Source organism: Strix aluco, chromosome 2 (assembly GCF_031877795.1).
Source record: "Strix aluco isolate bStrAlu1 chromosome 2, bStrAlu1.hap1, whole genome shotgun sequence".
Classification (NCBI taxonomy): domain Eukaryota; kingdom Metazoa; phylum Chordata; class Aves; order Strigiformes; family Strigidae; genus Strix; species Strix aluco.
In genome coordinates this window covers 51,614,976-51,642,122 of record NC_133932.1, presented here as the reverse complement: position 1 = coordinate 51,642,122, position 27,147 = coordinate 51,614,976, and the positions used below count along the sequence as shown (strand labels likewise).

General features: G+C 43.8%; 2 protein-coding genes across 5 annotated transcripts in view; one reads left to right on the top strand and one right to left on the bottom strand.

Annotated features, from left to right (window-relative positions):
- Nucleotides 1-398: 398 nt before the first annotated feature.
- Nucleotides 399-17,012, top strand: PDHA1 (pyruvate dehydrogenase E1 subunit alpha 1). 2 transcript variants are annotated; one of them, XM_074814699.1, is made up of 12 exons: nucleotides 399-627; nucleotides 2,397-2,411; nucleotides 3,766-3,834; nucleotides 5,410-5,583; nucleotides 8,237-8,363; nucleotides 10,744-10,835; nucleotides 11,211-11,303; nucleotides 12,732-12,887; nucleotides 13,106-13,177; nucleotides 14,037-14,104; nucleotides 14,927-15,035; nucleotides 16,562-17,012. In XM_074814699.1, the coding sequence occupies exons 1-12, from the start codon at nucleotides 553-555 to the stop codon at nucleotides 16,724-16,726; spliced, it is 1,215 nt and encodes a 404-aa protein (XP_074670800.1). In that variant the 5' UTR covers nucleotides 399-552; the 3' UTR covers nucleotides 16,727-17,012. The 2 variants fall into 2 exon arrangements, with proteins under 2 accessions (XP_074670800.1, XP_074670801.1); XM_074814700.1 differs by lacking the exon at nucleotides 2,397-2,411.
- A 123-nt stretch (nucleotides 17,013-17,135) lies between these two features.
- The window catches only part of MAP3K15 (mitogen-activated protein kinase kinase kinase 15), a 95,782-nt gene continuing 85,770 nt past the window's right edge, over nucleotides 17,136-27,147 (bottom strand). For all 3 annotated transcript variants that reach the window (XM_074814696.1, XM_074814697.1, XM_074814698.1), the window contains 7 exons: nucleotides 21,863-22,048; nucleotides 21,041-21,146; nucleotides 19,585-19,795; nucleotides 18,617-18,729; nucleotides 18,357-18,454; nucleotides 18,164-18,240; nucleotides 17,136-17,675 (listed from right to left, as the gene is read on the bottom strand). In XM_074814696.1, the coding sequence (XP_074670797.1) occupies nucleotides 17,555-17,675; nucleotides 18,164-18,240; nucleotides 18,357-18,454; nucleotides 18,617-18,729; nucleotides 19,585-19,795; nucleotides 21,041-21,146; nucleotides 21,863-22,048 (912 nt within the window). In that variant the 3' untranslated portion in view covers nucleotides 17,136-17,554. The remainder of the gene's footprint in view (nucleotides 17,676-18,163; nucleotides 18,241-18,356; nucleotides 18,455-18,616; nucleotides 18,730-19,584; nucleotides 19,796-21,040; nucleotides 21,147-21,862; nucleotides 22,049-27,147) is intronic.

Genomic DNA, 27,147 nt, shown 5'->3' with positions numbered 1-27,147 from the left:
CACAGCCCCCAGCTATGGTGGATGGGCGACCCGAGGCAGTCACTACCGCCGCGGAAAGTGGCAGGGCTGGGGCAGAGGCGACATTCCCAAACCACTCCTTCCCGTATCAGGCCGGCCAAGATCAGCACGAGTCCAGGTCCGCTTTTCCACAATCAACGATCGGCTCGTGAGCGCCTCCCGCCTGTGTGTGTGGGGGTTGTCTCGCTGCCCCCCGCACCGCCCCTCCTCCCGGGCACAGCTCACACGCTCGCCAGAAACCCACACCCAGGGCTCCCGAGCGGGGCGGCCGCGCGGCCCGGCGGCGCAGGGCGAGGCGGCAGGAGAGGCGGGGTCCCGCCCGGGTGCCCGCCCGCCGCCGCGCCCCGCGCATGCGCGTCGCGGCGGCGGGACGCAGGGAAAGGCGTCGGTCGGCCCAGCGCGAGGCCGTGCGTCCCGGTCGGCGCTGTCACTGCGCGGGGCGTGTCGGTTGGTCGGGGGGGCGGGCGGTGGCAGCGCCTGAAGGAGACTCGAGGACGGGGGTCCACGCCAGGCACGGTCGCCTCGCCCCGCTCCATGCGCAAGATGCTGCTGGCCGCGCTCTCCCGGGTGCTGCAGGGTCCGGCGGCCGCCGCCGCCGCCGGCAGGACGGTGAGTGCGGCCGTTACCTGCCCGGCCGGCACGCGGGGGACCAGCGGGCGCGGGCGGGGGGGAGGCGGCCGGTACCGCCTCAGCCCTCAGCGCGCGCCGCCCCCCGGCCCGGGCCCTGCTGGGGGAGCGGCGTGTCCGGGCCCTCGGGGGCCGGGGCACGGGAGGCAGGCAGCGGCGGCGCTGGGCTCGGCCCCGTGGTACGGCCCGGCCCGGCCGCCGCGGCGGGGTCACGGGTTTGTCCTTTGGAAATAAGCCGGGTGTAACGGCCGGCAGCCCGGTTACCTGGTTCTGGCGACAAAATAAACGAAAGTTTTGTTTTTTTTTTTTTTTTTAAAGAGGGTTGTTAGGGGTTTTTTCCCCTATTGTGTGTAAAATACCGCCTGAAAATAAAATGGTTGCTGCGTGCAGGAGCTCGCTGTATAAGTGCCGTGTGTGAAGGCCTCGTCCGTCGCGCCTTCCCAAGCGGCGCTGAAGCAGGCGGCATGGCGGGCGCTGCTGCCCTCACGGGAGCTGCGGGCCGGGCCGCTCTGCCCTCACGGCGTTAAAATCGGAGCCAAACGTGCCACGGGCAGCCCGCGCGGTGTCACGGGAGGGCAAGGGCGGCCCAGGGGCCGTGCCCGCTGCAGCACCGGCCGCCTGGTAACCGGCGGCTGTAGCTGCCCTGCCCGGAGACCCTGTCTGCTCTGTCCGTAGTCATCTCTCCGCTATACGTGGTTTTTAGTATATGTAAAATGTTCTGATTAATTTGTGAAACCCTTTTTTGGGCCCTTTATTTATCTGTATTTTCACTGCCAGTACAGGTCAGATCCTAAACAGGGGGTAAACATACTCTTCTCATTCCATTCTAAATTCAGCCATCTGACCTTTTCTGAGCCGCTTTGGTTTTCTTTGCTCAAAATATTCTCTTTTCATGTATTCCTGAACTTCTTTCAAATTTTGTTATTTTTTGGGGATTAGTGTATCATTTGTTGTGTTTTATCTCTTTTGTGTGAAAAATCTTCAGAGCTTACTTTTACCTTTTCATTGTCCTTATTCCATTATAATGGCTGTGGTCATGAGGAAAAATTAACCCCACTGGAAAAAAAAAAAAGTTGGCAAGATCAAGTCGGTGTTAAATGGTACTTTTTTGGTAATTGGAAGTCAGCTGATTTTTTGCCGTTGAGAGCAAATCTGTTACTGTACCTCTATTGTCATGTAGCTCACCTAGCATTTGCTTCTTGTGGAAAAAGCAGGTGGGTGACTGGATTCATGAGAAAGACACAAGAGAGCAGATTTACCAGAAGATCTTTCCTGTGTGTGTTGGAACTATATATCTAAAAGTATTTTCTAATTTACAAGTAAAATATCTATATTAAAATTTTCAAATATGGGTGCCTAAAATTAGACCCTTACTGCAAGTACTTGGCCTGCTCCTGACATACTGCATTTTAATGGAATTCTAAACTAGATCCGGTTTGGATATCTTAATACAGACTTTTGGATTCTAGGGATTTTGTCTTGAATTGTTCCTATGCGTTTGTAGTGAAGGTATAAATTACCAAATAAATAGAAGCAGACTTAATCCATAAAGTAGTATTTTATATATGCTTTGAGCATATTGCAAAGTGTAGAGATGAATTTCTATGACATAGAGCTTACCTGTAAGGAAGCCACCTCTTACAGTGTTCTAGTTGGCTAACAATTTGCTGACTTCTCCCTTAATTGTTATAGTAACTTACTCTTTTTTTTTTTTTTTTTCCCTTCCTCTCTTCCAAATGCTGCTAACCTAGGGAGCTGTTAGTGAGGTAAGGCCTGAATCAGCCTTGTCAAGGTTTGTTTTTTATACATGTGCTGGCCATGTATTAGAACTCTTGTACAGACTCTTCAGTGTTGCTTTTATGTTGTATTCAGGGCAGGGGGGTTGGACCACATGGCCTACAAAGGTACCTTCCAACCTCGGCCATTCTGTGAATCCTAAACTCTCGATTTACTTCCAGCTCTGGAAGTAAAATAGCTTTTCCTCACTGATACTACTGAGGCATTGTAGTAAACAGTGTAAAAACTTGGTTAAGTATTTAATCTGATAAGGGGAGGGTGGGATGGTGATTGCTAAATCAAATATGCAACAGAATAGGTAACCAAGATGGATTGAGAAATTTCTTTTGGTGTTTTTCCAAGTTTTATATTTATCAATCGGACCTTTTTTGGAGACACTGACCTGGATATTCTCTAAAGTTTGAAAGAATGAACCTTCAGCTAAATATACACGAATGCCATGGTTGAACAAGTTACTGAAATTTACGTGTAACTTCATTAGCAACACAAGTTTGCTGCTCAGAATGTAGTGCATTCCTTATGCTGCAGCCACCAGGCACATGTGGACAGATGAGCATTGTATCTGATGCTTCAGTGAAACTTACTGAAGTTATCTAAAAACACCAGTTGTTCATTAGTTAATTGCTTGTGCCATTCTTTAAGACAGAACAGTAGGGTATTTTTAAACATTCTTCTTATCACCCTACCATGCTACCCTTTCTGTTGCTCTGCCTTTCATGTATTATGAAAGGTGTGTCACCTTTTATGTTTCCATATCATTAAGTAGCGGCTGTGCTGTTATCCACTTAAATGATACTCTCTTTCTTCATTGTTACTGCCTTGCAGTCCTCCAACTTCTCTTCCTACTGAAAGGAAAAAGTAAGAGTAGTTCAAATTCCAGAAATCCTGCTGGTTTGGGGGTGTTTTGTTCTATCAAGGTGAAGTTCCAGTCAGTGCAGAGAGCCATCAAAATCTGCATTGGCTATGTCTCTACTCATATAGGCCATCTGGAATGTGAATGGAAAAATACTTATTTCTGTGATTTTTTATGCTTTTCAGTCTTTTGAAGCTTATTGGTTTTGTTTCAGATCATCAAGGGTATCACAGATTTCGAATTCTATTTTCTTTTTGTAATCTTAAATTTTAAATTCTGGGTTTTTAAGGACTTCTAGCGCATATGTACAAAATAAAAGCACTCATAGGGGTATGCCACTGAAGAGTTTCATTCACAAATTATTTCAGTTTGGGAGAACTGTTATAAATTGTTTGAAAATTCACCTACTTTTGCTTGATAACTATATTTAAATACTGCTTGTGTTTTGTTTTTTTCTTTTTTTTTTTAAGGCATCTCGAGTGATGGTAGCATCGCGTAACTATGCAGACTTTGCAAGTGAAGCTACGTTTGAAATTAAGGTAAAGCAGCTGAATACTTAATACTGGCACTCTGTGTCAGCACTTGTCGTAGATCTTGATGTGATGGACTTGCGCCCTTCTCTTTTCAGTTAGAAAAATACTGTTTGAATTTCCAGAGCCAAACCCCTCACTATCTGGCCCGATTTCTAAAGGCAGCTGGAAGTACTGTGCTTGGCAGTACGTAGTAATGTTACTTGTTTCTTAAGAATGTGAAGTTGTCATTCTTTGCAGCTGTGATACTGCAATGCAGCTGTGAGAATCGAGTTACAAAGGAGCTAAAGAACCTTTTCTGTTCTGTGGGGAAGGGTATTATTGTTTCCTTAATACTTTTAAAGCAAATAGCTGGTGTTTGCTGCCTGCCCTTCTTTCCATCTCTCTTTTGTTTATGGAGCCTTGGGTGCTGTATCCCAGATGTGCCACTGATTGAGGTCCATATGGATTTTGAAGGGAAAAATATGGTATCCTTTTTAATGCTTGACTTGGTGCTGCTCAAAAAATGTGTGTTATAATCTGTCAGTGTTCCACAATGGCTAGGTTTTAGGAAAAAGAAACACTTCCATTGGCAGTAGCTTTTGGGCTGGCTTTTCATTCAGGAATTGAAAAAGAAACTCTGAAAGAAATTATGTAGTTTTCCTTTACTCACTCTCTGTTTGTCTGTGCCTGTAAAGTATTAAAATTGTTTCACAGGCAGGAGGGAAAATAGGTTTATATGAAGAGTCTTTTCTGAGCAGATACAAGGTTTAACATTTGGTCCTGTGTTGATTACAAGACTCCTAAGTTCCTACTGAACTCTGAAGCAGAGCTGTCATAAGAGTAGTGTGCATATGTGTTATATCAAATTCATCTAGTGTGTCAGTGGATTTGCTCTGGAGAGACTTTGCTTTAATGTCTTTAAACATAAATAAAATAAACTGTCTTTAATCTGTATAGCAGTATTTTGGCCATGTAGTCTGCACTGACGGTAATTTGGTCTGTTCCACTGAACTTGACTGATTTTTTTTTTTTATTTTATTTTTTAATTTTTGTTTTGTATGGGTACCTAAAATCAGCCCTTTGTGCAACTGTGTTGAGCCCATATTCTGGGGAGAAGGATGTACTGTACACATGGTGCAGCAGTGGTTTTTTTACTGCTTGTTAAAAGTGGTGCTAGAAGAGATGAAGTCCAGTCTTAGGACCAGATCTTACAGACTGTTTAACAAAGGAAACTGTCTTTCTTGTCTCTTCACTAAGTCTCTGTAGCTCTTACCAAGTATTTGACATGCAGCACTCATGGAAATGTGCTTTTCCCGTATTTTGTGAGGACTTTAGTTCATCTACTGCTAGTAGGAACTACAAGGCTTCATTTCGTGAGTGGAAAGCTGTCTTTATTAAAAGAGAAGATTTTATTTCCCTGAATTTGGAAATGGTGCACAAAATCTACAGTTGTTTTGACCTATGAATTTAGGTTTTGCTGGCTTTCTTTTTTAAAAGACACTAAAATCTGAATTTGAAAATGGCATATCATAAAAAAATTAAGCGGTATGCATAAATAGGATTAATTACGTTGAAGAAATGACTGCTTGTTCAACTTTGCAGAAATGTGACCTCCATCGTCTGGAAGAAGGCCCTAGTACCACAGCAGTGATGACTCGAGAGGAGGGGCTTCATTACTACAAGACAATGCAGACCATACGACGCATGGAGCTGAAGTCTGACCAGCTGTACAAGCAGAAGATTATTCGTGGCTTCTGCCACTTATATGATGGTCAGGTAAAAAATTTTCTTCTAAGAGGTTTTATATTGTCTTACCTTACTTAATGTAGGGATTTCAGTAGAGTGGAGAGTAAATCTAGAACTGAGTATTTATGTACAATGTCCAAAGTTCAGACACAAAAAAGCAACCTACAGAGGGTGGGAGCAAGGAGAGGTAATCTGGGAGGAATACAGAGAAATTGTCTGAGCAGCCAGGGATCAGGTTAGGAAGGCCAAAGGCCCGATAGCATTAAATCTGGCCAGGGATGTCGAAAGCAACAAGAAAAGCTTTTATAAGTATGTCAGTGATAAAAAGAAGACTAGGGAATATGTGGGCCCTCTCCAGAAGGGAACGGGAGACCTGGTTACCCAGGTTATGGAGAAGGCTGAGGGACTTTATGACTTTTTTGCCTCAGTCTTCACTGGCAAGAGCTCCAGCCATGCTGCCCAAGATGCAGAAGGCAAAGGCAGGGACTGGGAGAACGAAGAACCACCCAGTATAGGAGATGATCAGGTTTGAGACCATCTAAGGAACCTGAAGGTGCACAAGTCCATGAGACCTGATGAGATGCATCTGTGGTCCTGAGGGAACTGGCGGGTGAAGTTATGGCAGTCCGGTGAAGTTCCCACTGACTAGAAAAGGGGAAACATAACTCCATTTTTAAGAAGAGAAAAAAGGAAGACCCAGGGAACTACAGGCCAGTCAGTCTTGTCTCTGTGCGCAGCAAGACCATGGAGTGGATCCTCCTGAAAACTATGCTAGGGCACATGGAAAACAGAGAGGTGACTGGTGACAGCCAACACGGCTTCACTAAGGGCAAATCATGCTTGGCAGCTTTGGTGGCCTTCTACGATGGGGTTACAGCATTGATGGATAAGGGAAGAGCAACTGACATCATCTACCTGGACTTGTGCAAAGCTTTGGACGCTGTGCTGCACAACATCCTTGTCTCTCAATTGGAGAGACGTGGATTTGATGGATGGACCACTCAGTGCATAAGGAAATGGCTGGATGGCCGCACTCAAGAGTTGTGGCCAGCATCTCAGTGTCCAAGTGGAGATGGGTGATGAGTGGCGTTCCTTAGGGGTGGGTATTGGAACTAGCGCTGTTTAACATCTTTGTTGGTGACACGGACAGTGTGACTGAGTGCACCCTCAGCAAGTTTGCTGATGACAACAAGCTGTGTGGTGCAGTTGACATGCTGGAAGGAAGGGATGGCATCCAGAGGGACCGGGACAGGTTTGAGAGGTACGACCATGCAAACCTCATGAAGTTCAACAAGGCCAAGTGCAAGGTCCTGCACACGGTTCGGGGCAATCCCATGCACAAAGACAGGCTGGGCGATGAGTGGATTGAGAGCAGCCCTGCAGGGAAGGACTTGGGGGTAATAGTGGATGGAAAACTGACTATGAGCCAGCAATGTGCGCTCACAGCCCAGAAAGCCAACAGTATCCTGGGCTGCATCAAGAGAATTGTGGCCAGCAGGTCGAGGGAGGGGATTCTCCCCCTCCACTCCGCTCTTGTGAGACCCCCCCTGGAGTTACTGCATCCAGCTCTGAGGCCCCCAACAGAAGAAGGGCATGGACCAGCTCAAGCAGGTCCAGAGGAGGCCATGAAGATGATCAGGGGCCTGGAGCACCTCCCTTTTGAGGACAGGCTGTGAGAGTTGGAGAAGAGAAGGCTCCAGGGAGACCTTATAGCGGCCTTCCAGTATTTAAAAGGGGCCCACAAGAAAGATGTGGAGGGACTCTTTATCAGGGATTGAAGTGATAGGACAAGGGGTAATGGCTTTAGACTGAAAGAGGGTAGATTTAGATTACATATAAGGAAGAAATTCTTCAGTGTGAGGGTGTTGAGACACTGGAACAGGTTGCCCAGAGAGGTTGTGGCTGCCCCTCCTTGGAAGTGTTCAAAGCCAGGTTGGACGGGGCTTTGAGCAACCTGCTCTAGTGGAAGGTGTCCCTGCCCATGACAGGGGGGTTGGAACCAGATGGTCTTTAAGGTCCCTTCCAACCCAAACCATTCTATGATTCTATAAAGTTGTAGCTGGATCAATGATTTAGTTTGTTCTTTTTTTGAAAACAGTGTCTTAGCACACAAGGGAATCCCTGAGATCTTGGGACAGCAGTAGGAAGAGAGAGAAGGCAAGGTGCAGCTGAAGATCAGCTGAATGTGAGCAATGAGCAGCTGCAGCATATTAAATTCAACACGTTTGGTGGCCCACATCCTTCTCCTCAAGCTTTGCTGATGTTTTGTTCCAGTGTCTCATAGATCATGTGCACACTAAAAAAAAACAGCCAGGAGAAGGAACTTCATGAACTTAGCAGAACTTTGCTGTCTGTCCATTCCCCCCTGCCATTTTTGAATTGCTGTTGTTTTAATGCTTCATTTGGGAGGTGTTCATAGAAAATTCCACAGATTTTTTGCAGCTTCTAGTTTCCCTCCTGTCTGCTTTTGTTAGTCACAATAAGGTTGGAATTTAGAGCCCAAGGCTGTTGTAGCTCCAGGCCTGCAGCCCCTTGGATTTAAGGCAGTCTCCTGTATCTGTGCTCTTCCTGTTTTCTGCTGATATTTGATGTATAGGGGTTCCTAGCTAGCCCTTGCCACACTGCTGACTGTGCAAGTTGTGTGCTTTGCTTCATTGCTAAGCTTACCTTTCCTTTGTAACAGGAGGCTTGCTGTGTAGGGATTGAAGCTGCCATAAAGCCTACAGACCATGTGATAACGGCCTACAGAGCTCATGGCTTTACCTATGCACGAGGAGTGCCCGTTCGAGAAATTCTCGCTGAGCTTACAGGTTTGTGCTAAGTAAAATTAGGATTTGCATGCTGCTGTACTTGTGTCAGAATTTTGTATTCAAATTCAAAATGATGTTGGTGCACAAAGTATGCTGGGGCTTCAGAAGCAGTTTAGTCACAGCAGAATAAACCAAGTTTATGATTTTATGATGCAACCACTTTTTATTATAAAATGTTAAGTCATAAGAAATATTTAAGTGCTGGTACTTCTAAAGCACAAACTTGGAAGATTTTTCTCAATACCATGTGCTGTATTTGTTGTGGTGCAGAGCTTGTTTAAATGGAACTTGCTGGTGGTGGGCATTTTTTCTCAATAGCACAGGGCATTACCCTCCCTAGGAGACAGACTTGGATTTTCAGAATTACGCTGCTGACATTTTAGGAAGACTGGTAGACACTGCCTGTAATGATAAACTGCACGATCTGGGAAAATTTATTATAACAAGAATATTAAAAGGTAATCTAGACGAATCTAAGATTTTGCAGGAAGGGAGAGATGGTTATTCGCAATCGGGTTGTAGGTGGAGGAGGGAAGAGAAGAGAGGATCAGTCTACTGAACTCTTAGAGATCTGTGAGTGGATGCCAGAAGTGAAAAATGAACAAGGAGTTTGAAGACCTTTATGAGTCATTGGTGTAATAAAGACTTGATCTGAGAATTTTCATACTTGAAACATTAATATAGGAAAGCATGTTTTGGAGGTGGAGAAGAATTATGGTTTCGTATGTTAAGAGTATATGCGTGTGTTAAGAATGCATATTAATAATGTGCACAAAAGCCCAGAATCTAGTGGATGATTGACTTGCAAAGTGTCACTGGATACTGATATGAGAGAAAGTAAATGAGGAGATTGTCATGACTGAAATCTACTATTGGCCCTGAAACTACAAATATCAGTGATGAGTGGGTTTTTTTCTTTATTTCTTTTCATGACACACATCTTCTATAGCATTGTGCTTGGTTTTAGTGGAGTTCTTTTAATTGGGAAAGAGCAGCTGCAGTACAGAGACTGTTGTTCTGAGAAATGACACTTGGGGCAAGTTTCTAGAGAGGAGTGCTGCTAGAGCTGCAAACAAAGATCTTGACTGAAAATGCCAAACTGAAAGACAGCCTGAGTTACAATGACCAGAAAATGACGGAATTAAAAAGTCTTCAAAGGATCAGGAAGCAGTCACCCAAAATAAGACTAGTGGATAAGATCCTACAGGAAACAAACTGTAGAAAAGGACTTTTCAGGAGAATTGATGATTCCCTGAGAAATGGTTCTGTGTTCTAAGAAAAGTAGAAAGTATAGCAAAAAGTGACATTGTTCAATTAGGAGTTCTTAAATACTTTTGAAAAATACAAGAAAGGATTATACAAAAAGTGGAGGGAGATTACTGAAGTTAAATTTACCCTTAAGAAACATAGTTTTCTGATTTAAAATTAGACTTTTTTTTTTACTTTGGCCCTAGCTGACAGAATCCAGAAAAGCTTACGTGAAACCAATTCATAAGCATCTGAAAGGTACGAGAAAGATCAATAATAAAAATGATCCATTGTTAAGTAAGAAAGAGGAGTACAAATTCCAGAAAGATCCAGCATTCAACTTCTAAAATAAACACCAAGGCTAAGGCAAAAAAGCCAGCCAAGCAAGCTGTTCTTGTTAGCCACAAAGGCTTGTATTTTATTTCTAGTAACAAGGCAGATTAGTATAAGAAGTGGACTGGGCTGATGAGAAATTCTGTGTTCTTAGATCAGCTTATTTAAACAGGGTTTGTTGTAATGCTTCATGGACCACAACTTACCTTCAAAGTGCAGCTTGAATAAAGCTGGGCTAGGTGACTTTTTGATATTTGTCCTGGGGAGCTGTTGGTTGGTTGTTGGGTTTTGTTTGTTTGATTGTTTGTTTTTTAATGTGCTATCTGTAATTTTTACTTCTGGTTATTGTCACAGGGAAGACAGTGTAGATTATTGCAACTAATTTGGAACAGTGTTCATAACTTTATTGCAGAAGCCAAAAGTAGTAAGGAGTGTATATACTTCTTCTTACAGATTACATATATGAGAAATACAGACCACATTGACTATTAAAACCCAAACATATTTATCAGAAACTACTTTTGTGTAATAGGACACTGACTTCTTGGTTGGTTTTAAGATTATTTTTTTTTGTTCTTGATCTCATTCTGTATTTCCAGAATTATGTTTTCATTATTGTTCTCTTTTCCCCCTTTTTCTTACTTGTTTTGTGATACATTTAACTGTAAACTCTTTAGGGAGAGGCCACTGTGGCTTAACTCCATGTGGTCTTAGTGTTACTACCTTTAGGAATTGATGTTCCCATTTGCATAGTATTTTTTCCTCCGAAAAAATAAATTGCTCGTTATTCATGTTTCAGGTCGAAAAGGAGGATGTGTGAAGGGAAAAGGAGGATCAATGCATATGTATACCAAAAACTTCTATGGTGGCAATGGTATTGTTGGTGCTCAGGTATATACATGACTTCTACTTTAAAGCACAAGTTGAATTTGGCTCATGTCCTGTGCCAGTGTTTCCTCTCAGTTTTTGTGGTGTGAGCTTGTATGCAGATACCATTGCTCTGTGGATATTACATCTGTTACGTCTTTATTCTGGTTTGCTCACCGTTTTGCAAACTGTAGCAAAAATGAATCAAATTGAGCAGATAGTTAATGTTTGTATTTTGGCTGTAAGACAGATGGGAACAAATGGAAGTGGGTTGTTAACAACTTGGTTGTTGAGCACATCTCTAACAGTGTAAATGTCTCTTTACAGTTCACAAGCTGCCTGTCTCCAACTCTGTTGAACAGTGTTCTAAAATTTTGGTTTGTCCTTACTCTGTGATAGGTGCCTCTTGGAGCTGGGATTGCGCTGGCCTGTAAATACTTCGGTAAAAACGAAATCTGTCTGACGTTGTATGGGGATGGTGCAGCCAATCAGGTAAATGAGCTTTGTGTAGCGCAGCTGTGTGAGGACGAGTGTGACTGTGGGTAATCAATTTTCCTTCTGTGAACTGTGAGCTCTGCCTTTCCACTGAGCAGTGGGAGAGCAGCTTCTGCCCTGTCAGTGTAGTACCTGCAACCTGGGCAATGTCTGACTAGGAACTTAGGCTGAGATTTGTGTGATGGGCTTCCTGCTGCCAGGATGCTTTATTAAAGGAGTCTGCTGATGCTGAAAAAGCAATGCTGGAGAGAGAAGACAATGTACACCCTCTGTCCTACCGAACACTGCAATTTTTCTTGGGGCTTTTGTTGTGAAGTGCTGTTCACAGAGACAAACTTCATGTAGGTGGCTGGGCATCTTGCAAATTGTGGACACTAGTACCTCTTACTTGTGTTGTCTTAGGCATTTGAGTAGGAGTGTGTTTCAGGAACTGTATAGTTCTCAGAGGGATGATTCGGATGAACACTTAAAAAGTTAATTGCTAGATGCTCTTTATGTATCAGGAATGTAGCATGTGCTTGGATTTTTTTTACCGTGTTTTGAACCTGTGTAAATGTCTGTCCTTCCCCACCCCCATTTTGAACTCTGTCACAGTCACTGGAATGGAGGAAAAGCTGCTCAGCTCCTTCCCTTCTGGAATGCTCAGATACTCAGGGAGTGAGTGGGGCTAATGGTTAATTGTGTGAGCACTGCACAAGTCACAGGAGGAGGTGTTTGCGGTTACCCTCTTTCCAGTTGCACATGGCTCACCTCCCTGTGATGTCTTGAAGTCTCTGTGCTGTAAGGAGAGCTCTGAACGATAGCAGTGGAGATGACAGTGCTGCTGAATTGGGAAAAACATGTAACTTGCATTGCTGAGGACAGAGGAGAGGACAGAGCATCTCGCAGAGCCACTTAGTGTTGACATTCTGGCCAGTCTCTTCATGTTATCAGCAGAGACACTAAGCCAGATAAGAAATTGGTGGTTTAGAGTGTACCGCTGATAAAATTTCTTGCTTTTAAAACACAGGTGGAGATCTCGGTTCTTGGTTTTCCCTGTCTTTGACTTAGAGTAACAAGGCTGATGCAGTCAGTGTGGTCAAACTTTTACTTTGCTTGTAGCAGCATCCTGCCAGGTTAATTAATTGTGAAGTTTTTTATGACTGTTGCTGAAATACCTCAGTTAAAGTTGAAGATTCTGTGCTACCCTAACACAGATACTGATACAGGTTTAAAAGTGAAGTTCTATAAACTGTTAGTTGAAAGTTACATTATATAGTGTAGCCTCTCTTATTCCTGCCATGCTGCAGGAAGTGATTGGTTTCAGATCACTTCTAGTATTAACATTTCTCCTAGCTGGACATCTGCAGCTGAATGACTTTCAGCAGAGCCTAATGCTTGAAGGCTGAGCTCCCTGTCTGGATGTAACTTGCTGTTTTCTTTCAGGGCCAGATATTCGAAACATACAATATGGCCGCCTTATGGAAGTTGCCTTGTATTTTTATCTGCGAGAACAATCGCTATGGAATGGGAACTTCGGTTGAAAGAGCTGCAGCCAGTACTGACTACTACAGAAGAGGAGACTTCATTCCAGGGTTCAGGGTGAGGACAGGCACAGCTCTTTTTGAGGGGGGTGGAGGTGGGGGGATGTGCATGTGTACCCTGCACAATACATATATATATGTATTATTTACAAACATAAATATTTTTTTAAATATAGAAAAATTTGAAACAATTCCTATTGCACTTGTGGAAGTACTGAAATTGGAAGTTTGGAGTTAGGCATTTTTTGGCTTCAACTTGTAGTTTCTGTTGACCAGGTGGACGGCATGGATATTCTCTGCGTTCGAGAAGCAGCAAAGTTTGCAGCTGACTATTGTAGATCTGGAAAAGTAAGTCTGTTATTGTCATTCCTTTTCCATAGGTGAAATTCTTAGCCTGATTATTGCTGCATAAAAAGTTCCTCATCTAGCCCATTTTTCTCCAGTCACTGTTGAAACTTTTTGACCTTCATTTCCTTTTTTCTCCACAGTATTGAATCTGTAAGCAATTGAGTGGTTCTTAAATTTTGTCAGAATTTATTGACATGCAATTGGTACTAACCAAGTGTTTAAAAAATATATATATTCTGATACTCTGTCATCTTTTTCCTCATTTCTACCCCAGTTAAATTCTGTTATGAAAGGTGTTATAACTGTCAGGCAGTTGTGTTGTGAAAAGATTAATTAGGGAAAGCATCAAGGAAAGTGGTAATGATTCTATATTTACAACAAATGGAAAGTGAAGTAAAAGTTTTGTGAGTCAGCATTAGTGTCTGTCAGCCAAGTATGCTGCACTGGTTTTGAAAATTTTTTTTTTTTAATATTTGGTGAAATAATGTTTACGCTGGGATGGTACAACAGAAAAAAAGTTCGTACAGAAGAATAAAGTTCTGTGAGATGCAATCTTGCAGTGAAACAACAGGCGGTTTGAAACAGTCATCATGAGTAATGGTGGAATGACATTGGAAGGGAACAACACTGCTCAGTAAAAACATGAGAATAAGTGCTTATAAATCAACACAGACTTTCATTTAAAAAGAGTTAAGCTTCATTTTACTAGTTGTGATGTTATGTAAATTACACCGAGAAAAAACATTGAAATAAAATCATTCATCACTGGTGCAATTCACCTGTAGCAAATACTTGCTGCTAATGACAACAAATTGGTCACTCAAGGTGGTAACACTCTGTATTGTTTTTTCTTTCTAAGGGTCCTATTGTGATGGAGTTACAGACATACCGTTACCATGGCCATAGTATGAGTGACCCTGGAATAAGGTACTGTGACATTGTTTCTTGGCATTCACTGAAAACCAGGAAGTGTTGATGGTGAAAACCGTGAAACTCTTGGATTCAGTGTTCAAATCCATTGTGAAGTGCATGTAAAGGTTACGATGAAATTGCTGTGAGCAGTCTGATCATTCCTTGCTCAGTTGATAATCTGTGGCCGTGTAACAGATTTGTCTTACTTGCAGTATTAAGAGATTTAGTTTTAGAACAAGCACAGTCAGTTAAACTTCTGTACTTTCTATTAATGAGTTCTGCTTTCAGTGTGACTTTATGGTGAGTTCTAATTAAGCATTGACTGAAAAGCAGCACAGTTTCCCAAGGCTTTTTTAGAGTATCTAAAATCCTGTAAGCTAAAATTATAGGAATAATTTGGACTGTCCAGTCAAGTGGAACAATTCTTAAAAACACAAACGTACAGATGCCAGGAAGACTCGAGCACTGTGCCAGCTGACAAATCTGAATTGACCTCTGTGAAGTAGAGGTGTGTCCCAAGGCTTCGTTGGGAACTTGTAGGGAGTTGGAAACACGCAGCAACATATCTGCGCCCCCCCGCTTAGCAGCGATGGGACAGAGAAACTTGTAGTAACCGTCCTAGGCTGGGAATGCTCCCCTTTCCCTGTCTACTTTATACTCAAGTCTGGAACTACTTCAGCTCAGTTGCTGCTTACAGATCTAAGAAGTGGTTTAGGTGTGGCTGTGTCACCCTTTGAGTGATAAAAGTTGCTGTATTTTTCATTGCATTCCTGACAACTCACCTCTGTTCAAGGCTACCACTGAAGAAGTTCATGTTTTTGCTTGTCTTGCTCCCAGCTATCGTACCAGAGAAGAAATTCAAGAAGTGAGAAGCAAAAGTGATCCCATTACTTTGCTGAAGGACAGAATGGTCAACAACAACCTTGCTAGCATTGAAGAATTAAAGGTATGGCTTTTAGTTGCTATTTAAGCAAGCCCTTGAGCATTCACACACTAATGATCTCTGAAAAGCACATCGCAGAACAGCCTGCATCACTTGTTATTTGAAGGTCTTCAAAGTTTGTTTTAATGTCACTTTTAACTCAGTGCTGTGAGGCTGTGTGTGGGCGTTAGTGTTTCAAATACAGCTCTTGTCATATACTAACATGTAGAAATTAAAGTTACCCAGGCTTTCTCGACTAACCCCCTTGTTGTGTTTAAGGTAATGAATTAATTTGGTAAGAGATGAATCCCCTTGTGTTCTAGCCGGTCCTCACAGATTAGAGGGGCTAGGGGTGGCTGGACTTACCTCTTAATAGGTATGCCAACTGGAGCCGGAACTATAGGCCTGACACCAGATGCCCAAACAGCCCATGTGCTGTAGGTCCGGTTGCATTCAAGAGAAGCAGTCAGGTTCATGAATAGTGTGGTTTATTCTTATGCAACATCTACAGATTCTTTGAGATTGCCTATGATAAATACACAGACTGCAGGTTGGCTATATAGCACTACACACAAAAAATGATTGCAATCGCACACAGTTAATTCCTGGGTAATCACTTGGTGTAGCACAGGGCCCAAATCTTAGCAAAAGGTGTCCCTTTGTGGGGGGGAGGGGGGAGTGGGCAAGGAGCACAAACTTATCGATCTGTCCCTCCGATTTGGTATCGGATTATTGTCCCTCCGAGTTAGATACAAACTCGGCGTAGTATTTATCTAAGTATGCATGTGTGAGTGGGTGGGACTGTGGTCAAGCCATTATTTCTTGAGTAACAACACAGCACATTCCTTGGTGCAAGGTGTGTGCTGTTTTTGTGGGAAAAGAGGAAGAATGAGAGATAAGGTCCACAGAGTACTGCAAAACAGTCCTTGAGAGAAGAAGAGCAGGAGATAAATCTGCATAGTCATGTCAAATGTTCTGTGAGAAAAGTGGAAGAATGGGACCGTGCGGCCTCCACCTCACTTAGCATGGCTCCTTGGTGCCATGGCAACACAAATCACTGGATCTCCATCCAGTCCTGTGTTTGTTCTGGGCACCATGTGTTAAGGAAATCTGTGTGTTGCAGGTTTTTTGCTGTTTTGCTTTTCCCACACTTCCAACACCCCCTCCTAGGTAGGTCTCTGAAAGGGAAACTATCAATAGTGAAAAATCTTAGTGAAGGAGCCAGGAACCCTCTAAGCCAATGTTGTAAATACTTTCGTCAACTCCTGTTTAAAAAAAATCAACACTGACACTCTCAGTGTTTCCCAGAATCAGAATTGAAAATGTAGAGGCTCACTGGGGTCACATTCCTCGAGCAATAAATTACTGGTGCTATCCAAAAGGTAGAAATGCTGCAGTTTAGGGAGAGAGTTTTCACAGGTTTTTAATTTATGTTTACAGGCAGTGTTAACACTCACTAATTCTGACCAATACTTAATGATTGTCTTTCAGTTCAAAATTATGATGCTTTTTCTAAGCTGTCTTCTAATAAGCATCGATTTTTGGTTTAGGAAATTGATGTGGCGGTAAGAAAGGAGATTGAGGAAGCTGCTCAGTTTGCTACCACTGACCCAGAGCCACCACTGGAAGAACTAGGTAACCACATCTACTTCAATGAGCCGCCCTTTGAAGTGCGTGGCCCAAACCAGTGGATAAGGTACAAGTCTGTCAGCTAAAGGCCTTTTTGTTGGTGTAACTTATTCAGAAGAATAAGTGAATGCATTTACAGGAACTACATTGACTCGGAAACAACTCTTAAGTTTATTTAAAAGCTCTTTCAAAAGAGGAAATGTGTAGGGAATCCATCTCAGTATGGATGTTCTTAAACACACTGAGTGTTTTTTCAGAAAGAGCTAAATTAAGAGAAAGCAGCAGTTTATTTAAAGTGCTGTTTGCTTTACTGACTTATTTGGATTGCTGTATGTACAGTTTAAAAAAAATATTAAACTTTAACAACATTTATCTAGTGGTCTGTTTGCTTTGTTTCTTGATGAACCACTTTCCCAAAAAACCCACCAAAACTACCATTTCGATGCTGTGGTTTTGCTGCGGAAAGCTTACTAAATGAAAACGTCACATCAGGCCTTTGTTAGCAGTTCTGTGAGAGTAGCTTTAATAAGAAAAGCTCTATACATTCATCTCTGAAGAGGTGACATATGCTCTGGCATAGCCCTCCCCGCTCAAACCATCAGCCAGCAGAGCTGTAACACGGTTTAAGTTCACAGTTTTCTCAGTGCTAAAGCCAGTTCAGGGGTGTGGTAGCTGTTTTGCAGAAAAGGGGTTTTTTTTCTCAGCTAAGGCTTTATATTCCATGGGTAGGCATTTGACTTCTGCATTACTCGGTCATAAAGAAAGTGCATTGATACTGACTTAAAAGCTGTTACTGTTCACTGTGTCTTAGGCTGATGGTCAAACAAGCTACATAATTGTGCAAAACCTGCAAGGCCACTGTACATACACATATATATATACATCTAATAATTTAAGTGTTAGGAATGTATTTTTCATTTGCTTATTCCCATCTCGCATTCTGCTTCTGAAGCATTAACCTTCTGTACTGAGGTCTTGCCAGATGTTTGTCGGTGGTTTACGATTGCATTCCAAATTCTGCAGAGAAGGCCACCCCTGGAGGAAGAGCGGACAGCAGTTAGGGAGAATGCCCTCATCTCCGTTACTTTAAAGTGAGCAAGAACTAAAACCTAGAAATTCCAAGGATATACCAGTTATGACCATACAGAGAAAACACTACCCTTTCTTTAAGGTAGTGTTCAACTTCTCCCAGGCAAGCCAAGGGTTAACAGAATGATGATGAAAGGACTTGAATCAAGGGGTAGGAAAAAAGTTCTTTATGCCTGTTTTCCATCTGATTGCATCGTCCCGAAGGGGGAGAAATAGCTCCCAACCTTGATAAATGCCAAAACATAGCTGGCTTGAAGCACCCTATGTGTAGTTATTACGCTGCACCAGTTAAGACGTGAAAGTTTAACAGAAAATCAGAGATAAAATTCACAGCAGCTGCCCCTGAACTGGTGCTGACTTGTTTGAACAAGCTAAAAAAGTTTTTTTTACAAACCACTTTAAGCTCTTAACGATAATAAGAAATGCTTTCTTACCGCAGTTGAAGATACCGCAAATCATCTTTAGTGATATCATTAAGGACAGCACTTAGTGTATAATCTTCTTCAGCAAACTAAAAGGCAAATTTATTCCTAAATTAATATTCCTTCTTTGAAACCAAACTGCTAATTATGACTACAATCACCTCTTTCTTAAAAGGTGATTTTTGGGTGGTTTTTTTTTTTTTACCCTCTTAATGGCATCCAGGTCTGCTCCTTGCTGTTTTAGCCAGTTCATGAGCTCAGGGTCTGCATTCTCTCTAAAAGTTGCTGCAGACCATTGTGAGTCTTTAACAGAGAACAAATGTATAGGTTAGTACACCTCAAAACTGGGGCAAAAGTGGTTGTTTTCAGACTACTGAGGCTTAAAATAGTCTTTTATCCTCTAAACAAATGCACAATCCAATATATGTGTGTGCAACTGTCAAAGCGTGCAGTATCTCCTCATACCTTCAGGTTTAAGTTTTAATCGAAGCAAGTGTAATTCCTGAGTTTTCTGCTCCAAAGACTGTCGTAAGAGGGTCTGATACTCTTTCTCCTTCTGAACAAGGTTTTCCAAAAGCCTGTTAGCATGAGAGATCAAACACAACCATACTGAGAATGTCTTAACTGAAAAAAATACTTATTTTTAATGACTACAAAGGACAGAGACCTGGGAGAGATACTGTCTCAAGTAACATATTTTATGGCTCACAGATATTATTTTGGTTGTCAGACTCAGCTTAGTGGTGGCACTTTGAGGCTTTTATCTTTGCAGAATTTAGTAAATAGCTTGTAAATTCTGTTCCTATTGTTTTACAGTCTCCCTGGGCAGAGTTGCTGCCTTTGTAGTGTAATTTACTGCTGAACGGTGTAACACCAATGTTTTACCAGGGACTTTCTGATCACAGATTAACATCACCTCCAAGAAGAAGAATGGGACCTTCAGCTGTTAACATGCTGGCAGCAGCCTACAGCTGTAACCCATGAGAAGCAGGGCTGGGGCTCTGGTGGGCTCCACTTGTGCTAATGAGCGGGTGGCCTGTCCCAGGGCCCATGGGGCAGCTCTGGCCTCTCCTGGCAGGAACAGCTTTGAGGGCACCACCACCAGGTCAGGTGCCAGCCAAGGAAGCAGGAAGGAAGCTGGCACAGTTGCACAAGCCAAATTACTTAACAGTGGAAATCCAACCTGACATTCTGCAATTAAAAAATTAATTGCACGGAAACAAAAGTTGCACTGAAGGCTGGTGAGTTGTCATACCGGTGCTGCCAGCGCATTCTGTACCCATTTGTGTTCCTGGAAGATCTGCTTTATCACGAGGCAGCGTAGGAGGTGAGCAGTATTTATTATGTACGTACACGTCACTGCAGAAAGCAGTGTCTGAGAGCTTTTCAAAGACTGCCTGAAAATAAATCCACAGTCTGTCTAGGCGGGTTACCTTAAGGTCTCTTGCTTAAGTCTGCCCAACTCCAGGCTAAGCTGCTGCTGCACCTCATGTGACACCATGGAGCTAAGGGTGCTCACTCCTGATGTCATGGCGTGATCCTCGGCCCCGTTTTGTTCAGTGGGCTGGAAGCCATCCTCCACTTCATCACCATCCTTGTCCCCACCTTCCGTTTCTGATGTGGGCTCAAAGTGGGCTCGAAGCTCTGGTTAAAGGAAGTAGTGTAAGAATAAAAATTTTTTTGGACAAGTCTGTCTTCAGAGATAGTGCAGTCTGTTCTTTACTGCTGCAGGTGTGGGAGCTGCAGCTGAGGATGGGGACTGTTTGTATGATGGGGTTTATCTGTACTGAGCAGGGGAGTAGCAAAGCCTTACACGAGCTGGACCACAGATTCTCTGGCATTAACTCTAAGTATGAGTGGCACTGTAACAGCTCTGCTGTGGCATACCAGTAGGGGTAGGTAGCTGTAGATGACAGCTAGAGAGGGGACAAATATATTTGTGATGAAATGAACAAGAAGAAGATAGGTAATAAATGCATTAATGAGAATCTCTTGAAAGCTTTCTTTAAAAAAAAACAAAAACAAAAAAACACAGTTATTTTCCCCTAATGCCTTTGACCAAAGATTTTACAGCACCCTTCCTCTTTTCCAGGTAGCATTTCTAACCCCAGTTCTCTCAGAACTTGCTGGAGGTGTCCACCCTTTCCACCAAAGAACAGCCAGCATTTTTCTCCTACAAATGAAGCCCTGAGAAATGTGGCTGATTTGGCTTGAAAGCCAAAGCAAAGTTGGACTGAAATGGCTCACCATCACTAAGTGCTCTCAGAACATTTTCATACTGGAAGGGGGCTCAGCACTTCAAAGAGTTACAAAACTACTTGCAGGTTTCCAACTTGGACTTATTTCTAGACAGTTCTTAGTCATTTATCCTCCTCCTTTTCGATGGTGGTGAATTTTCCTACTCTCCGTCTGTAGGCCAAAATCATACTCCTCCTCATATTAATGCACTCCCTTCTCTGCATCTGTTCTGCAGCTCAGTCACCATTTTGCAGAACAGACAACCAGACCTGTGCAGTGTTACCCACCTTGGATGCCAGTAAAATGGTGTACAGAGTAATCTTCTTTCTTACTAGAAAAGCTCCATCTTGGACTGAATTTAATTTGCCTTTTTTTGTCCAGTTTGGACCACACTGGTGGTGCAGAACCATGGGTTAACTCCTCATTATGTGCTTTTGTACTGCAAGTACAGCTTTAATCCTCCAGATCGACACTTCTTTCTGTACAACATTCTGACCCTGTGCCTTTGATGTAGTGGCACATGGGATAACAGATTAAGCATCTAAACTGGTCCAATTGCTGTAACTCTTTGATATGCAAACAGCCAGGCTCCCCCCCTTTTCCTAATCTTTTAAAAAAAACAAACATATATTTTAAGCTGCTTGGATTTACCTGGAATAAGAATAGTGACTGCTGCTTGGACTGCACGGCGAATTATATTATCCATTGCGAACATCCAGTGGGGCCTTATTAAATGATTTCTTAATACTTTGTTCACCTATAAATAAATAAGCAAGTAAAAGTAGCAGCAAACAACATCTGCTTACACCTTAGGAAAGAGAATCTTGTTTTTCAACAGTCAGATGAAGTCTTACGAAGTAACAACTGCCTGAGTCACTAAAACACTCCCACCTTTGAAAGTCTACACCACAGATTTGCCAGTTTTAGGCTGGAGCTTTCAAACTGTATCCAGACTGACATTCAAGTCCCTCTACAGTACAAGGAGAAGTAGAACTTCTCCTAGAAGGAGAGCAAACACCAGAGTTTATGGCCAGCGCACGGGCAGCCCTTCAAGCACCACCTACCTGGGAGTGCCCACCCAAAGCTCACTGAGGCTCCAACACACCAGGGCTCTGCGTCCAGCCCTGGCTGCCCCTCTGAAGAGCTAGTCTAATGCCTGTGGCTACACCCCAGGCTTCTTCCTAGAGCCAGGGAACTTTCAGCACTGGCGATCCACAGGTCACCAGGCAAAAACCTGACCTTCAAACACCTTCAGGCTTTTCTTAGCTTTCCTTACGATCAGTCACCAGTGCGCTGTCTACTGCATACTGCCCACATCCTCCCACCTCCCCCAGCAAGCACAGGAGCTTCTGAGGAACTGGGGCAGAAAATAGCTGTTGGGCATGAGCAGGGTAAGAAGGAGGGGGAGTGAGGAAGAGTGGAGAAGCTGTCCAGGAAGAACTCCTCTCGCCCGGCGCTAGGCAAGGGACTCACCGCATCCTGAAACCCAAACAGCACCAGATGAATCTGATTGATGGAAGTGCTGTCAAAGTCCAAATCCATTTTCAGCTTGGATATGGTAGAAGCCATCACTCTCTGCTCTGGAGAGTGTATGAAGTCCCTTAAAATCCCAATAATTTGCTTGATGTGAGCCACTGAAAGTTGAAGTTCTTCAGAGCTCTGGAGAAAAGATAATGAATGTATAGGAAGTAAATTCCAGAGACATTAAACATCTAATTAGTAGCATTAGTATTTTTAGGGTTATAATTTATAGCTTTGCTCATGTATATTTCACACTGATGCACAGAAATCACAGACCTTTTGTTTCTGCAAAGCCTTTATTTTCTACCGTTTTCTAACTTAAGTTTTTAAAATAGTAATTCCTATTTTCCAAAAAATAAATTAAGTCTACTGCTACCGTGGCTGTCACAAAGGGAAGAGGGTCCGGAGAATACCTGCACATTTCTGCAATGTACTGCAGAGGGCAGCACTCCTCCATAAAAACAGCAGAGTGACTTGAGATAAAGAGAAATTTTTCAGATGCTATCTTTTCAATAAGCTGAATCTGGACTTATATCTAATTATGCATCATTTGATCTCCTTAGGCAAAAAAATATGCTTATATATACATTTATCATAAGTCAGAACAAGGTCTAAGATTACACAGTGATAGGACTTAAGTGTTCATTCTATGATTTGCAGTCCATAACCCCCACAGCTAAAGCTATCCAAGTGCCTGTAAGAACAGCCTGTATAATTAAAAGGTAAAGGAAGTATTACAGAAATTATGGAGATGATTACAGCAGTGCTGCAAAACAACTGGAGACTGAGGTAGGACTTGCTGTTACTAAATAATCCTTCTTTATCCTGGAAAATATTTAGAGCTCTGGTTATTTCTGACTAAGATCTCACATATGAATTTTAGTCCTCTGTAAGGCTATAAGCTATTTTGCAGTTTAAGCTCAGAGCAGAAATTAACCCCAATTGCTTCCCCAGCCTGAGTTTGTGGGCCTTTCTCTTGGGCCTGTAAAGCTCTACAGGAGCCCTCGTGGTCTGGGCTTTGGTAAGACTAGGTAACACCAGTGGCCCATTAGAAGCAGACATTAAGAAGAAAAGGCTAAGCAGTCAACTATTACTGGTGTGTGGCATTGCTTGGCTATGAGTTAACCAAATATACGATTTTTCTTGCTCCTCTTTACAGTCACTAGACCTACCCACTCAACCCTTCCCACTACAGAAAATCTGCCTTAGCTTTCTTAAGATTCAGGTACTGTGTTCTTGGCACCTAGTTTATGTATGTTTTGAATTAACAATTGTTAACAGTTCTCTAACCTTAAAGCAAGTAATACCTATTATCACAGAATCACAGAATCATTCAGGTTGGAAAAGACCTTTGGGATCATCGAGTCCAACCATCAGCCCTACTCTACAAAGTTCTCCCCTACACCATATCCCCCAACATCTCATCTAAACGACCCTTAAACACACCCAGGGATGGTGACTCCACCACCTCCCTGGGCAGCCTATTCCACTGTCTGACCACTCTTTCTGTGAAAACATTTTTCCTAATGTCCAGTCTAAACCTCCCCTGTTGCAGTTTAAAGCCGTTACCCCTTGTTCTGTCACTAATCACCTGTGAGAAGAGACCAGCACCAACCTCTCTACAATGTCCTGTCAGGTAGCTGTAGAGAGGGATGAGGTCTCCCCTCAGCCTTGTCTTCCTCAAACTGAACAGTCCCAGCTCCCTCAATCTCTCCTCACAGGATTTGTTCTCCAGGCCCTTCACCAGCTTCGTTGCCCTCCTCTGCACTCGCTCCAGCACCTCGATATCTCTCTCGTATTGAGGTGCCCAAAACTGGACACAATACTCCAGGTGTGGCCTCACCAGTGCAGAGTACAGGGGGACTATCACCTCCCTACTTCTGCTGGTCACACTATTTCTAATACAAGCCAGGATGCCGTTGGCTTTCTTGGCCACCTGGGCACACTGCTGGCTCATGTTCAGCTACTTGTCAATTAGAACCCCCAGGTCCTTCTCTTCCAGACAGCTCCAGCCACACCTCCCCAAGCCTGTAGCGATGCATGGGGTTATTGTGGCCCAAGTGCAGGACCTGGCACTTGGCCTTGTTGAAGCTCATCCCGTTAACGTTGGCCCACTGATCCAACCTATCCAAGTCTTTCTGTAGTGCCTCCCTATCTTCATGCAGATCGACATTCCCGCTTAACTTGGTGTCATCTGCGAATTTACTGATAATGCACTCTGTGTCCTTATCATCAATAAAGATGTTGAACAGAAATGGTCCCAACACCCAGCCCTGAGGAACACCACTTGTGACTGGCTGCCAGCTGGATTTAGCTCCATTGACCACCACTCAGCAGACCGTTTGCTCATCCAGGCCATGGGCAGCCAGTTTTTCTATGAGAATCCTATGGGGAACTGTGTCAAATGCTTTTTGAAAATCCAGGTAGATAATATCCACAGCTTTTCCCTCGTCCAATAGTCGGGTCATCTTGTCATAGAAGGAGATAAGGTTTGTCAGGCAGGACCTGCCTTTCATAAACCCATGCGGACTAGGCCTGATCCCCTGGTTGTCCATTATATCACTTTTAATGGCACTTGAGATGACCTGCTCCATGACCTTCCCTGGCACCGAGGTCAGACTGACAGGTCTATAGTTTCCTGGATTGTCCTTTCTGCCTTTCTTGTAGATGGGTGTTACATTTGCCACCCTCCAGTCCAATGGGCCCTCCCCAGTTAGCCATGATTTCAGGTAAATCATGGAAAGCGGCTTGGCGAGCACATCTGCCAACTCTTTCAGCACCCTTGGGTGTAACCCATCCAGTCCCACAGACTTGTGTGCATCCAAGTGGTGTGGCAGGTCTCTGACCACCTCCTCTTCAACTGTGCTGACCTCATTCTGCTTCCCCTCCCCATCTCCCAGCTCGTGAGGCTGGGTGTCCAGGAACAGCCAGTTCCACTGCTAAAGACTGAGGCAAAGTAGGCGTTGACCACCTCAGCCTTCTCCTCATCCTTAGTTACCATGTTTCCCTCTGCATCCAATAAAGGAGGGAGATTTTCCCTAATCCTCCTTTTGCTGTTAATGAATTTATAGAAACATTTTTTATTATCCTTAACAGCTGTAGCCAAGTTGAGCTCTAGCTGCGCTTTGGCTTTCCTAATGCTCTCCCTGCATAACTTCACTACATCTCTATAGTCTTCATGAGAGACCTGGCCCCTCTTCCAAAGGCGATAGATTCTCATTTTGTTCTTGAGATCCAGCCAAAGGTCCCTGTTTAGCCAGGCCAGTTTCCTTCCCCACCTGCTTGTTTTTCAGCACACGGGAACAGCCTGCTCCTCAAGACTTCTCTCTTGAAGTATGTCCAGCCTTCCTGGACTCCCATATCCTTCAAGGCAGCCTCCCAAGGGATTTTGTTAATCAGTCTTTTGAACAGGTCAAAGTTAGCTCTCCGGAAGTCTAAGGTGGCAGTTTTACTAACCCCTCTCTTTGTTTCTTCAAGGATCAAAAACTCAATCATTTCATGATCACTGCACCCTAGACGGCCTCCAATCTTTACTTCTGCCACAAGCTCTTCCCTGTTCACAAGAAGCAGGTCCAGGAGGGCACCTCCCCTGGTCGGCTCACTCACCAGCTGTGTGAGGAAGTTATCCTCCACACATTCCAGGAACCTCCTGGATTGTTCCCTCTCTGCTGTGTTGTATTCCCAGCAGATATCTGGGAGGTTAAAGTCCCCCACAAGAACAACGGCAAGTGACCACGAGATTTCTCCCAACTGTCTATAGAAAGCCTCATCCACCTCAGTGCTTTGGTTGGGAGGTCTATAGCAGACTGCTTTATTGGCCCTTAACCTAATCCAAACACTCTCAACCCCATCATCACTATACTTGATTTCTGAGCTGTCATAGCATTCTCTTACATACAGGGCCACTCCACCACCTCTCCTTCCCTGTCTATCCCTCCTGAATAGCTTGTAGCCATCAATTGCAGCACTCCAGTCGTGTGAGGCATCCCACCACGTTTCTGTGATGGCTACTATGTCAGTTCTTTGTGCTGCATCATGGCTTCAAGCTCACCCTGTTTGTGCTCATACTACGTGCATTGGTATAGATGCACTTGAGATGAGCTAATGAATCCAACACCTTTTTGTGAGTGTGGGCCCCATTTCCTGCCAGACCCTTCTCAGGTGCTTCCATGGTTCCTAAACATCTATCCCTTCTCTCAAATGAAGTGGCAGAGGGAGAGCCCTCACCAGTCCACCATCCTTCAAGCTTTGACATGCTTCCCTTGAGCTTATTCCTAACAGGCCCAGTTATCTCCCCGTCCCCCCTCATATCTAGTTTAAAGCCCTGTCAATAAGCCCTGATAACTCCTGCCCCAGAATCCTTTTCCCCCTCTGGGACAGCTGCCTCCCATCTGTCTCATTTGTTGCCAGCAGACCAGGTGCCTTATAAACCTCGCCATGATCAAAGAACCCAAAATTCCGACGGTGGCACCAGTCTCTGAGCCATGTGTTAATCAGGTATGTTTTCCACCCTCTCTCAGTGGTTTTCCCTTCCACTTCAGGGATTGATGAAAACATGACCTGAGCTCCCGAGCCTTCAGTTAGCCACCCCAGTGCCTTGAAGTCCTTTTTGAGTGACTTAAGACTTCTCTCTACCACCTCATTGTTACCTGCCTGGATAACCAGCAAAGGGTAGTAATCAGAGGGCTGCACCAGAGCAGTAACCCTCCTTTTAATGTCTCTAACCCAAGCCCCAGGGAGGCAGCAGACCTCTCTATGGTATGGGTCTGGTTGACATACGGGCCCCTCCATACCCCTCAGAACAGAGTCACCCACTACAATTACTCTCCTTTCCTTCTTAATTGAAGGAGTCACAAGTCGTGGGACTGAGGGACAAGCTGTGGGTGACTCACAGGATGGATCCTCATTTCCATCTTCATTCCGCTGGCCATCTAGTTCCAAAGCCTCATATCTATTGTATAATGACAACTGGGAAGGTGAGGGGCCTTTCCGAGGAAGGACCTGACTCCAATTCCCCCCTGTCCCCCACATGCCCTCCTTCTGCCTGGTGAGAGGAGGGGAGGGAGTCATGTATTTCTTGTGGAGCCTCTACCTGCTGCCTTTGTCTCAAGAGTGTGGCTCCACCAGTCAATCTCGTTTTCACACTCTTTGATCGTTCTCCACCTTTCTACCTCCTCCCTCAGTTCAACCACCTGCCTGAGCAGATCATTTACTTGATCACACCACACACAAACGGT

What these genes read in the sequence shown, in the direction of transcription:
- PDHA1 (XM_074814699.1), top strand. Translation starts at nt 553, where the DNA reads ATGCGCAAGATGCTGCTGGCCGCGCTCTCCCGGGTGCTGCAGGGTCCG. An exon ending in AATTCTCGCTGAGCTTACAG is followed by an intron (nt 8,364 to 10,743) that starts GTTTGTGCTAAG and finishes TTCATGTTTCAG; the next exon opens with GTCGAAAAGGAGGATGTGTG. An exon ending in CTAGCATTGAAGAATTAAAG is followed by an intron (nt 15,036 to 16,561) that starts GTATGGCTTTTA and finishes TTTTTGGTTTAG; the next exon opens with GAAATTGATGTGGCGGTAAG.